The sequence below is a fragment of the Poecilia mexicana genome, unplaced genomic scaffold, assembly GCF_051168715.1.
Source record: "Poecilia mexicana isolate PSO_F unplaced genomic scaffold, ASM5116871v1 scaffold_12, whole genome shotgun sequence".
NCBI classification, from domain to species: domain Eukaryota; kingdom Metazoa; phylum Chordata; class Actinopteri; order Cyprinodontiformes; family Poeciliidae; genus Poecilia; species Poecilia mexicana.
Genome location: NW_028263381.1, coordinates 28,698,898 through 28,713,182, shown reverse-complemented (window position 1 = coordinate 28,713,182; position 14,285 = coordinate 28,698,898). Strand labels below are relative to the sequence as shown.

At 43.1% G+C, this 14,285-nt stretch overlaps 1 protein-coding gene across 1 annotated transcript; it reads right to left on the bottom strand.

The window, feature by feature from the left end:
- Nucleotides 1–8,652: 8,652 nt before the first annotated feature.
- Nucleotides 8,653–10,837, bottom strand: LOC106911795 (multiple epidermal growth factor-like domains protein 10). Its single transcript, XM_014978610.2, has 4 exons — nucleotides 10,707–10,837; nucleotides 10,023–10,124; nucleotides 9,694–9,794; nucleotides 8,653–8,864 (listed from the first exon to the last, which is right to left on the bottom strand). The coding sequence occupies exons 1-4, from the start codon at nucleotides 10,826–10,828 to the stop codon at nucleotides 8,743–8,745; spliced, it is 447 nt and encodes a 148-aa protein (XP_014834096.1). The 5' UTR covers nucleotides 10,829–10,837; the 3' UTR covers nucleotides 8,653–8,742.
- Between the last annotated feature and the right edge of the window lie 3,448 nt (nucleotides 10,838–14,285).

The following is a 14,285-nucleotide window of genomic DNA, read 5'->3' as shown; positions in this document are numbered from 1 at the left end:
CATTTTTCAGTCCAACAGGCATATATTTAAACTGATACAGCCCAAAAGGTGTTATTACAGCTGTCTTGACTTTACTTTCTTCAGCCACTACCATTTGCCAGTACCCCGATTTCAAGTCCAATGTGCTAAAAACTAAAGCTCCATTCATGGATTCCAGCAACTCATGAATCAGAGGCATGAGATAAGCATCTTGGTGAGTTTTGGCATTTAAGGTCCTGTAATCCACACATCAGCTTCCTCAGGGGGGGCATAAGAGGAGTTGGCTGCCAGCACTTTGATGCCAGAATGTTAAACTTCATGGTAACTTCTAGCCTCCTGAGACTAGGGTTCCTATTTGGGTGTTAAATGTTGCATCCCATATGTAAATAACTTTGTTGATGCATGTATGATTTTTTGTTTGTTTTGTTGTTTGATGTTTTGTTTTAAAGAGGGTTTTGGGGGGGTTAAGGTTGCTAGGCGATCTACCCGGGCTTCTAGCGGTAACTGTCTGTTGGCTGTTTTGGAGATAGTGCAGAGAGCAAGCGTACGAGTCACGGTTGAGTGGAGATAACTAAGAAATAGTTCAACTAGGGTCCAGGCAATCAATTAACTAGCGCTTGGTTGATGAGGGAACAAGGTGGGTGTTTTGACGAGAGTATTGTATTTGTTGAACGGGATGTTTATGTTTCAATATGAAATGGTGCTAATATTTGATTAACTGTCGAACAGTTGAAACAGAATACATTTAGTTAATTTGTAATATATAAATGTTAGTTAATTAAATACATGTATTGTAAATGTAATGTTATTACATAAAGTAAGTCTTATAGGTTAAGGGAAAAGGTTAGAACCACTAAGAATAACTAATGGTGTTTTATTTGTATGTTTATAGCTCTTACGGTGTGTTCATGTATAAAGGCTGTTAAATAAAGAAACGTGAACCATCAGTTAAAGAGACCATCTGTGGTGATCCTGGGTCCTCGGGTTGTTTTGCTGCTGCTTCTGTCATGTTGGATTTTAGTCTCTTGACCCACATGCAAGTTTCACACAAGACCGGAAACACTGTTCAGTGAAAGTTTTAATGTTGTTCAATTGTACAATTAAATATGCTCCACAGAATGGTTAGGCGATTCAGCTCAGGATCTGTTGGAGAGGGGAGATGTTAGTGGGGGAGCGGAGATGAGAGATCTTGATCGGATTGGATGAACGGGCTTACTGTTTTTCCGGATGGTGGTTGCGTGGAGGGGAATGCTAGGATCCGTCAGCGTTTCTGATGACCAATGATGGAGAGGGAAGCGGAGAGCAGCAGGCGGAGATGTTCGGTCTTTGACAGGGGCGATCTTTATGTCCGGGCGTGGTTCTTGGCTTGATCCCGACAGCTCATCGTTTTTTTCTCTGAAAGAAGACACAGAATTACTCGAAGTCTCTTAAAAGCATCTAAAGTATGGCTTCTGGGTAGACTCTGACCAACAAGTGGGACCATCGAGCGATGAGCGACTGTTCCTCAGCTTCTTAAAGGTCCTCCAGTCAATCATTCGGAATCAGCTGCCGGTGCGCCAGCCTGTCAGAGCTCTCCTCCGAAGATCCTCTATAGGGAAGACCACTCACACTGACCCGAATCCTAACAGTACCCCTCCCTCAATGACCGCCACCTGGCGGTCTGGACGACCCCGAATCCCTGGAGGCGTGAAATTTCCTAAGAACAGACTCATCTAAAATAAATGACCTAGGAACCCAGGAGCGCTCCTCAGGGCCGTAACCCTCCCAATCCACCAAGTATTGGAGACCCCTGCCTCGACGACGGACATCCAGTATTTTATTAATAGTGTAGGCTGGGCCCCCATCTATGTAACGGGCCGAAGGGGGAGAATTAATAGGTGGACAAAGTGGGGAAGACTTCACAGGCTTGAGCAGGGAAACATGAAAAACCGGATGGACCCTTAGAGAAGATGGGAGCTTGAGTCTAACTGCAGAGTGGTTCAGAACAGCCTGGATCTCAAAAGGGCCCAAAAACTTGGGAGACAGTTTTTTAGGTGCAGCTTTGAGGGGAATGTCCTTTGCCGAAAGCCAAACCTTCTGACCTGGGCTATAAACAGGCGCTGGTTTTCTTTTTCTATCGGCAAAACGACGGTTCTGGGCCGCGGTCCGATTCAAAGCCGCAGTAGCCTCCCTCCAAATGCGCTGACACTTACGGATATGGTGTTGAACTGAAGTGACAGCGTTCTGAGGCTCGTCTGAAGGGAGGAGAGGAGGTTGATAACCCAGAGAACATTCAAACGGAGACAGACCAGAAGCGGAGGAGATGTGGCAATTATGGGCATACTCAACCCAAGGCAGATGGGAGGACCACGATGAGGGGTTGGAGGCGCACATACAACGTAGCGTAGATTCCATCTCCTGATTCATGCGCTCCGTCTGCCCATTAGTCTGAGGGTGAAAAATACTTTAGCCCCGAGCGCACCACAAAAATCTTTCCATACCTTGGAGATGAACTGGGGCCCCCGGTCAGACAAGATTTCCATAGGAATCCCATGGAGCCTGAAAACATGTTTAACAAGCAAGAGAGCAGTTTCCTTAGCAGAAGGCAGTTTTTTAAGGGGCACCAGATGACAGGCCTTGGAGAAACGATCAACAATGGTAAGTATGACTGTGAATCCCTTAGAAGGAGGCAAACCGGTAACAAAATCGAGAGCAACGTGTGACCAAGGACGTCCCGGAACAGGTAAGGGCTGCAAGAGACCGCTGGGAGGTTGATGGTGAGACTTGTTCTTAGCACAGGTATGGCAGGCTAAAACATAATCCTTAACATCCTTGTTTAGGGACGGCCACCAGAAGGAGCGTCTGATTAATGCTGTGGTCCGACTGGTGCCAGGGTGGCCAGAGAAACGAGAAGCATGGGCCCAATGAATTACCCGGGAACGAACAGACAGAGGAACATAAGTGCGGCCCGAAGGACCGGTACCCGGATCAGGATCGGACTGCTGAGCTCTGAGGACCAGGTCGGAGATGTCCCAGGAAACCGCCCCCACAATACATGATCGCGGCACTATGGTGTCCACAACAAGGTCACCCTCATCAGAGGAGAATTGCCGAGAGAGGGCGTCAGGTTTCACATTCTTGGAGCCTGGTCTGTAAGAAATAAGAAAATTGAATCTCGAAAAAAAGAGAGACCATCTTGACTGTCGAGGATTCAACCTTTTTGCCGTTTGGAGGTAGGACAAGTTTTTATGATCTGTCCACACCACGATGGGAAGCTCAGCCCCCTCCAGCCAATGGCGCCACTCCTCAAAAGCCATTTTAATAGCCAGCAACTCACGATCCCCCACATCATAGTTTCTCTCTGAAGGCGACAGCCGGCGAGAAAAAAAGGCACATGGATGCAGTTTGTGATCAGAGGGCGAGACTTGAGACAAGACCGCTCCAACCCCCGAGTCAGAAGCATCCACCTCCAACGTGAACTGCTGAGAAGGGTCCGGTTGGATCAGAATAGGAGCACTAGCAAACTTCTCCTTCAGAGCTGAAAAGGCCGCATCTGCTTCAGGAGTCCAAGTAAACTGGATCTTGGTGGATGTGAGACTTGTCATGGGGGCTGCAGTTTGACTGTAGTTGCGGATAAACCTCCGATAAAAATTAGCAAACCCCAAAAAACGTTGTAACTGCTTCCGGGAGGAGGGCGTCGGCCAATCCAGAACTGCGCGAATTCTCTCCGGATCCGGCTTCACCTGCCCGCTCTCCAAGATGAAACCCAGGAACGAGATGGAAGGTACATGAAACTCGCACTTCTCCGCTTTAACGTACAAACTGTTTTCTAGGAGCCGTTGCAGGACCAATCTGACGTGCTGTTTGTGTTCCGTTATGTTCTTAGAGAAGATCAGGATGTCATCCAGATAAATGAACACAAACCGATCCAGAAAATCACGCAGCACGTCATTAATAAGAGATTGAAAAACCGCTGGAGCGTTCGTCAGACCAAATGGCATGACCAAATATTCAAAATGGCCCAACGGAGTTTTGAACGCGGTTTTCCACTCATCCCCTTCACTGATGCGGACAAGATGGTAAGCATTTCGCAAATCCAATTTAGTGAACACTGTGGCGCCCTGGACCGGTTCAAATGCTGACGTGAGAAGGGGAAGAGGATACTTATTTTTAACTGTGATCTGATTAAGGCATTTGTAGTCAATACATGGTCTGAGAGAACCGTCTTTCTTAGATATAAAAAAAATCCGGCCCCTAACGGAGACGTAGAGGGGTGGATAATGCCTGCAGCCCGTGACTCATGAATATATTTCAGCATACTCTCCCTCTCTGGCTTAGAAATGTTATACAGCCGACTGGAGGGCAGCGGAGCGCCTGGAAGGAGATCAATTGCGCAGTCGTAGGGGCGGTGGGGGGGAAGTGAAAGCGCTTTATTTTTTTTTAAACACCATTCTTAAATCATGATATTCAGAGGGCACTTTAGACAGATCCTGGGCGTCATCTTCGTCCTGCGGAGTAGTGTCCAGTTTTGGATTCGTCAAGGCCGACAGCAGGCAGGTTGCATGACAGGTTCTGCTCCATGATTCCACTCTTCCCTCATACCAGTTAAGGTGAGGATTATGTTGTCTCAACCAGGGAATACCCAGCACCAAAGGGCTCTGTGGAGAGGGAAACGCATAAAAAGTCAGAAACTCTCGGTGATTGCCTGAAACCAGAAGTTCGATAGGTTTAGTCTGTTGTGAAATTGCTGGCAGAACTCCCCCATCCAGGGCAGAAACTTGGATTGGAGCGGGAAGGGAAATTGTAGGTATATTAAGATTCTTAACCAGTTCTTTATCAATTAGGTTTTGTTCACATCCTGAATCAATTAGTGCCGAGAGGTTAACTGACCTTTGATTGAAGCAAAGAGAGGCAGGAAGAGAAAATCGGGAGATCGAACTGGAACATCCACCCACCAGGACTCCCGTGTTCACTGGTGGGCTTTCCCTTTTAACCGGGCAGGGCATGCCGCGATAAAATGGCCAGAGAGACCGCAGTAAAAGCAGGCTCGAGCTTCTAGCCTTCGTTGCCTTTCTGAGGGGGAAATCCTGGTGCGGCCAATCTGCATGGGTTCCTCGGGAGGAAGAGTGTTCGGTGAGGTTTCCATGGCAACCTCGGAAGTGAAACTGTCTGGAAAAAACACAGGTTTAGATCCCTTCCTCTCTCGGGATCTCCCTCGAAGTCTATTATCAATCTTAATAGCCAAGGATATTAAAGCCTCCAAATTGGGTGGTTCATCCCTGTAGACCAGTTCATCCTTAAGCATCTCGTTTAGAGCCTGAATGAAAGCCCCTTTAAGAGCTTCGTCATTCCACCCAGACGTAGCTGCAAGTGTGCGAAAATCTATTGCGAATTCAGCTGCAGAACGGGATCCCTGCTTCAAGTTCCAAAGCTGATGCGTGATTTCCAAACTAGACTCTGCATAGCCGAATGTTTGCTTTAACTCACTTAGAAAGGTAACAAATGGTGTTTGAGAAAGAGAGACCAGGTTAAATTTAGCTTCTGCCCATCGCAGGGCTTTCCCCTTCAATAACCCGATCATATACGCTATCTTAGCGGAGTCATCTGGGAAAGAGTCTGGAGCTCTGCAAAAAACGATGGAACTTTGCAAGATGAATCCTCCACACTTTCCAATCTCTCCAGAATAATGATCAGGTGTCGGAAGCGAAATCTCACGGCCCCGGTGCGTCCCAGCTGGGGTTGACTGCAAAGGAGACCCCGCACCGGGTGGAGGGGCAGCGGCGGCGGCGGCTTCTGCGCCGGCTGCATTAGGAGGCTGAGGATTTTGGTCCAGTCTATTTGACAGTTCTGAGACTGACGTTCTCAATTGATCCATTATCTGTCCCTGGAAATTCTGCTGATCCAATAGAGTACGAAGCATGGCGTCGTGACGAGCTAAGAGTTCAGCTGAGCTCAAAGCGGGTCTTGTGTGAGTACCTGCTGGGTCAACTTGGCTCGATGGTTCTGTCATGTTGGATTTTAGTCTCTTGACCCACATGCAAGTTTCACACAAGACCGGAAACACTGTTCAGTGAAAGTTTTAATGTTGTTCAATTGTACAATTAAATATGCTCCACAGAATGGTTAGGCGATTCAGCTCAGGATCTGTTGGAGAGGGGAGATGTTAGTGGGGGAGCGGAGATGAGAGATCTTGATCGGATTGGATGAACGGGCTTACTGTTTTTCCGGATGGTGGTTGCGTGGAGGGGAATGCTAGGATCCGTCAGCGTTTCTGATGACCAATGATGGAGAGGGAAGCGGAGAGCAGCAGGCGGAGATGTTCGGTCTTTGACAGGGGCGATCTTTATGTCCGGGCGTGGTTCTTGGCTTGATCCCGACAGCTCATCGTTTTTTTCTCTGAAAGAAGACACAGAATTACTCGAAGTCTCTTAAAAGCATCTAAAGTATGGCTTCTGGGTAGACTCTGACCAACAAGTGGGACCATCGAGCGATGAGCGACTGTTCCTCAGCTTCTTAAAGGTCCTCCAGTCAATCATTCGGAATCAGCTGCCGGTGCGCCAGCCTGTCAGAGCTCTCCTCCGAAGATCCTCTATAGGGAAGACCACTCACACTGACCCGAATCCTAACAGCTTCTCGCTCCTTCCACCAGGGACCGCCTGGTGGATGATCTCTGGTGGGCGTGACCGGCGACGGTGGGATCCTCACACCTGTCGGAGATTGTCTCATCTCCGCAGAGGCTTAAGAGTGGAGTCAGCCAACACATCGATGCCAGAGTGTTAACCAGTAATGGTACTGCAGGCCATCATCATAGCGTTTGTTGACTCCTTGTGAACCTCCCAGTGACTCCTGTTGTGTTTCTTCGTTTTTCAGACTACTCCCTTGTGACGTCGTGGTCCGACCACTCGAGGCTTTTGAGCTCCTGGCTGTACCTGGCGTACTTACCCCTCGTTGGCTGCCTTCCTCGTTCTGCCCCGGTGAGCCGAGGTCTGTATCTGTCCGCCCTCCAACGCTGTCCGCTGGATCTTCCCAAGACACCAGCTGGTTCCGCAGCAGATCCCCATACCTGAAAACACCCCCGGAAATCCCAGTATCCACCCCCTCTTACCTGCCGCCTGACCTAGTAAGACCGTTGCCGTTCGTTCAGAACTCAAACATCCCACAGTCCTTAAACTCATTGCTCATTCTCTCTTCCAGCCCGCTCCAGTTGCCGCTCCACCAGGAACACAGTTTATCTGTGCTGTTGTTGTGCTTTATATTAAGCATCTTTTACTGATTATCGGTTCTCTGGTTTTTTGCATGTGGGTCAAGAAGTTACCTTCCGTCATGACACCATCTTTTCAACCGGGACGCTACACCATATTATGGGATGTGATTTTTTTTCTGTATTTATATAAATGTCCAACAGACACAGACACACCTATCAGTGTAACAATAATCACCAAACTAAAACACATGAGATATTAAGGTCAGCAAAATTGTCATGGTGGGAGCTATAAAAGACCCCCCGAACTATGTTTTCCTGCCAAGGTAACCATAAAGAAAGTTTGGACTAAGTTCCTGATTGTTCATCCGAGCAGTTTTACTGCCAACAAACCTTCAGCAGTTTTCCAGACAAATCAGATCTGGCACCTCTGTATTCACCTGGGCAGAAAGTTTGGGTCTTTTAACGTGGCATTCCATTCAAATCCATCCCTAACAAGCTGGGTCCATGCTTTATCAGTCTATATGTCATAGAATCTGTCATCAATCCAACAGCTGTCTGTCTCCAAGTTCATCCCACGTTCCACATCTCCAAGGTAAAGCCTGTCCTTGCCTCGCAAACTGTTTGGTATCCTGAGAGTGTCGCTGCATTTGGGCCCGAAATATTCCAAAAACCATGACACAATAAAGGTTAAGAATTTCTTGTATAAAAGCAAGAAATTCTTATAGAGATTTCATAAAGGACTTATTTTATTCCACTTATAGAGATAGAGATGTGAGAATATTTTTTTTAAATTATGATAGTTTCAATTTCTTTATAATCTGTTTTTGGTTGGTGCTGGTGGCCATTTTCTATTTTTCTTCGAGTTAGACAAAAAGGGGGCAGAAAGAAGGGGGAAGACTACACCACACGATGCCCCAAGTTTAATGATTTTGTTATTTTGGGGGGTGGGTGGGGAGGGGTTAACTGGTATCATAGGTTCAAAGTTTTTATCCTGAAAAAGCATTGAATCCCAGGACAGGGAAAAAAGAACATTATTACACATGGATATTATTATTATTATTATTATTATTACACACGCGTGGATATTACATAATTTTTTTTTGAATTGTGGATTTTAGAGTTAGTAGATGAGAGCTTATGAGGTATACACCTCATTAGCGTTTTATTATTTTCAAAAATCTGTTTTTACTACTAAGGACTGCATTGCACAGTGAGATGTTATTACGAGAAGTAAAACCAAACATACTCAGATTTACACTGAAAATAACAGATACCTTGAACTGTTGCCAGATTAAAAGATTTTACAAACATATTTAAAAATATAAGTTAGAAATCCTTGTGATTTGGTTTCAGAATAGGCTGTCCCAGAAACCAGTTAGGAAATATGGAAATACTTATTTTCAACAAAACGACATTAAGTTGCAGATCATTTACATTACAAACAACTTACTCATTCACACCAACGCAACCATCTGTCTCTGTGTGGTTTAATAGGCTGCAGTAATATGTTGAAAGTCATTTTTTCAACATGACTTCTGAGTACTTTCACAGGAAACCAGCCATACACATGACATGATCACTCACAGACAGCAACAGCTGAAGAACTCACCACTGGAGCAGTTGGAACCCCCCCAGCCTGGTTCACATCGACAGGTGTTGGGTGCCATACAACTGCCATGAACACAGCTGTCTTCACAGTGTGCTGTGCAAGGAGGAAGCAGACACAATAATGAATTCATTTGACTTTTTTAATTTTATGTGAATTAATTTCAGATTATCTATAGATTATCCACAATGTAATTTAGAAAATATCCAATATACCACAAGTTTCCATACAATGAATAAAAAGATATACACCTTTTTTCCTTAGTTTCTGAAGACATTAGACCACACTTCCCCTGTTTTAGGTTAGTTATAATTATCAAAAACATTTCCATTTACCAAATTTAAGCAGTGAGAAAAATATCAGAAGACGATGTGATGCCTTTGGAAACCACCCTTAGCTTAATTGACACATTTACGTTCCACAGGTGGAGGCACACCTGTGGAAGTATTTTAGGGCCACATCTGGTACACACAGCTTTCTTGTTTGACACAATTGGAAAGACAAAAGAAATAAACCAAAATAGCCAGAAAAGAATTGTGGAGTTTCACAAGTCTTGTTTATCCTTAGGAACAATTACAATCAAGGAACAATCAACAATGAAGGTGCTGTGTTCATCTGTTCAAACTAGGAATGAAAACAATTATTTATAGGTTAATTAATTGTTTGCATTTTTTGCAATTGTTAACCATTAATGTCTACTTAGATATTGTCTACTTATTCATTATTGGTTAACAATAACCAATAAATAATTTTGGCTGGATGGCAGTCAAAATTCAAAAGTGTTGAATTTATGAGGACTTTGTCTTAATGTTAAGACAAAGTCCGAATATGGTGAAAAAGAATAATTTTACGTGTGTGTGGTTCTGCATGTGTATACAGAGAAACAAGAGTAATGGCAGTGGTGGGAGGGGATACAGGCACTCACGAGCACACATCTCTCCAATTTCAAAGAAGCCTGGGCAACACTGTGACTTTATCCTGTACATGATTTTCTCTCCTCTCCGATAAGCTGTCCGATACATCTCCCTGTAATCACACAGAGAACAGAGGTCACTTGTTGAGGACATTTAGGTTATGGAAAAAGGTTTAACAAATTAACTAGCTTTCACAGGTTATAAAACAGCTGATTATAAAAAAGTGAGCCACTCTGTCATCATACGTATATGATGTATGAGAAGTGAAAATTGTACTTTGATAAAACACCAGGTACAAAATCTGTAATCTCTTAGATGTATGCTAAGGTGTGTTCCTCACCTGTATCTGGTGCACTTGAACCATTTGAGGATGTCTGGACAGTTGGTGTAATAAATCTGATCAAAACTATAAGCATAAGACTCCGTCACCATCCTTGAGTAACTGAAACCATAAAAAGACAGAAGAAGGACACTTAAAACTTACAAGCAAACTCAGTATGTCTGTTGTGAGAAAGTAAGATAAGTTAAAATTTCAAACTGTTCAGTGTGCCACTTCTATCTGACCACTGTTTTTCAAAGTAATGCGAGATAAGTGTGAGAATTGAAGTCTGTCCAAAAGAATTTGGTTGCAGGGCTTGAAACAAAACTCCCGCATGACTGTCTCATGAATAACCACACAAACATGCTCTTTCTACAGTAATCACATTCAATCACTAACACCAGTGAGTTTCAAGCTCACTGGTGTTAGTGAGCTTGAAACTTACTATCTCTTTTTATTTCTTACTCTGCATCTTCTCCTGTCCCCCATTTTTCAAAATATTCTATTCTTTTGAAAATAGAGCTTCTTTAACTACTGTGAGCGAACATATTTTTTGTTTCGTGATAAAATCAGTTTAACTCAAATTTTATTTGAAAAGAAGGACCTTAAATCAGATAAAGGAGAGTCTATTAAAAGTACTTCTTGCAAGTTTTCTCAGCACTTGTCCAAGCCCTACACAGAAATGTCTGCAGAATTCTGATTCACCTCTCCCAGTGACTGCAGACGTTTGGATCATCCAGATTGAGGGAAGATGTATTATAAGGGCGAGACCAGAAGACCACAGTTGAAAGGACCGTCATATAGTACCCCATCAACTCAGCCATCATAATAGAAGCTGCACCTTAAGTTGGAGAACAAGAAAAAAAAAATCAATTAAATGTAGGAGCACTTAAAAGTTAAACTGTTATTTGAATTGGTGCATAAATGTACATAATGTGTTCTTACACCTTAAGTAAAAAAGGTAAATCATAAGTACATTTATTCTATTGTGAAAACATTTGAAGTAGCTACTTAGCGTGCTCAATAGTTAGTTTTAGGGTTAGGTTAGGTTAATTTTAGTTTAACTGCATCGTTGAACTTACCACTCAAATCTGCAGTTAATTTGAATCCAATTCAGTTTATTTATCCATCCCTCCATTATCTTACATGCTGGTGCCTATTTTCAGCAGTCAATGGGCGAGAGGCGGGGCACACCCTGGACAGGTTGCCAGTCCATTGCAGAGCATCAGCTTATTTATATAACACCATTTCATAACAAATATCGTCTCAGGGAACTTACAAAAAAATTTTTTCAATTCAGTCATACAAACATTTCAATTGATCCTAGTTATCAAACAGTACAGAATGCTCAGTTATTTATTCAAACTAGATTAAAAAGTTTTTTCTATGGAAACCCAACAGATTGCATTAAATGATGCATACGAAAGGTATGAAGGTTAACAGAATATAAGGAAGCAGTAAAAATACATGCATACAGCATAAAAATGCAACATTGAAAACAATCACTTGCACAATCAGTATAGACAGAAACGAGGGTAATGGTGGTGTTGGGAGGGGGTATGTACACTCAGGAGCACGCAACTGTCGCCTGTGTCACCCATTGGTGAATGACTGTAGTGTGAAGCGCTATGGCGTCTTAGGGACTTGATAAAGCACTATACAAGCACAAAGCCATTTTACCACTTCGTCTGCCTACAGAATGTAATGCGGTTCTGGATTGGAGTTCAGTGGATTATGATTATGATTATAATGATTATGGATTCATTATCAGACATATTTTCTATTGATATTGATCAATTATCTATTGTGCTAGATATTGCTATAGTTTTATCACTATAGTTTTTATTAGAATATATTGTTAGATTCTAACAACAACATATATCACAAATACACATACATCAATACAAAAGTACAGCTGGTATTTTGTACAATAATTTCATTAAATTATTATTATTATTATTATTATTATTATTATTATTTATGGAAGCCATTGAATTTCCCCCACCAAAACCACTACCATAGACACTCTCCACTCTCATCATGGACCCACGAGCCAACAATAGAACCTACACAGTGTCGGTTATGTCCATTTTTGTAAACTTCCCTTGCCATCCATCCCCAAATGTTCTCAAATGGGTTTAGATCCGGGAACATGCAGGATGGTCCAAAAGAGTGATGTTATTCCTTCCTGACAAAGGAAGAACTCCTTTGTCAGGCAGGTATTGTGAACTACAGCATTGTGCTGTTGAAAAACTCAATCATTACCACACAGATGAGGGCCCTCAGTCATGAGGGATGCCTGCCTCAACATCTCCACATAGCCAGCTGAAGCTCCATTGTTCCATTGAAGGAAAACGGACCCCAAATCATGATGGCGCCCCCACCACTGTGCCGTGTAGAAAACATCTCAGGTGGGATCTCCTTGTCATGCCAGTAACGTTGGAAGCCATCAGGACCATCAAGGTTACATTTTTTCTCATCAGAGAAGACAACTTTCTTCCACCTTTCAATGTCCCATATTTGGTGACCCTTGCAAAGTCCAAACGGGCAATTATGTGGCGTTGAAGAAGACGTGGCCTTTGAAGATATTTTTTGTTTCTGAAGCCCTTCTCTCACAGATGCCGTCTGATGGGCTGATTGGGCTGCAGTCAGCACCAGTAATGGCCTTAATTTGGGTAGAGGATCGTCCCGTGTCTTGACGGACAGCCAATAGGATCCTGCGGCTCAGAGCTGGTGAAATGTTTTTCGGTCTACCACTTGACTTTTTTGTTCCATAACCCTCAGGATCATTTAAAAAATGCAAAATGACTGTCTTACTGCGACCAACCTCAGCAGCGATGGCACGTTGTGAGAGGCCTTGCTTATGCAGCTCAACAATCCTACCACGTTCAAAGTCAGTGAGCTTTTTTGCTTTTGCCATCAGGAGGTCTTGACAGTGTAAAGCAGGGGTCCCCAAACTTTTTCCTGCGAGGGCCACATAGCTGTTCCTTTCTGTGGTCGGGGGCCGGTCTTAGTTTTTGCAGTAAAAAAACTAAAATATTCTTGTCGATTGTTCTGTATTTGAAACTGTCGAGCGGGGGGGGACGGACGACGACGACGACGACACATTCGCGCTTTTAGATTGATTGCATACCCAGAATGCAAATGGAAAAAACCATGAGTGAAACGGTGACTGACGAGTATATATTCCATTGAGGGAAAGTAAGTTTCACATTTGCTCAAAAGCCCCCTGGTGGTTGAAGAAAAATCCACATATAAACCGGAAAATACAATATATGAAAAAAAACACTGAATGCTCTCTGGTATGAGCAGGCGGGCCGGATCCGGCATTGTTCAGGGGGCCGGACCAAATGACGTGGCGGGCCGGATCCGGCCCGCGGGCCGTAGTTTGGGGACCCCTGGTGTAAAGACTTGACAGAAAATGACATGGAATCCAGATTTTTGCACAGCTTTTGGCTTTTAAAGACTATGGTCTTAAACTTTTGATCAGCTGAAAAAATCATGTTTGAGTGTAATTGCAGTTTTCAGAAAATTTCCTGCTCAAAAGTTCTTGTCTCTTGCACTGATTTTTTTTCCTTTAACATTGTGAAGCTCTACTTAGAACCTTCTTAAGATCCAATAGTGCAAAATGCAAATTCTTGCAATTTTTTGACTGGTCTTAAGATTTTGATCGGGAGTGTGTGTATGTATATATATATATATATTTATATATATATATATATATATATATCAGTCTGTCCAAGAATAACACCACTCCTGGTGCCAATACCCCTCAACACTTCTTAACCCAAGTTGGCACCAATAACTGATGTATCAATTATTGAGGACCAGATCAAACCAAATTTATTCTTTGATTCTCTTTAAAAACACAACTTGGCAACAGATTTTTTACAATGTCTGTCTGTCTGTCTGTCTGTCTGTCCGTCAACCCATCTTTTTACAATATATTTAAAACAAGTTTATTCTTCCAGTTGTTAAAAATATTTTTCTTTCCAGGTTTTTGAACTACGAGAATTGTGTGTAGATCCTTAGATATTCCTCAACCTAAAGTCATATACAAATAGGCAGTGCCAGAAAGCATGTAGATAGTCATCAGGTGAATCTTCTATGCAACTTGGACATGTGTTGTTTTGTGAAAAAAACATTTGGAGAAATTTTGTCTTGAATAAAGGTACACTATGGAAGATTTTGTTATTTTGGATCATTTTAATTTTACTTTAAACATATTCCCGATAGAAGAATGTCCCATTAACACAATAGGAAGAGATTTTGTTCAAACTATTT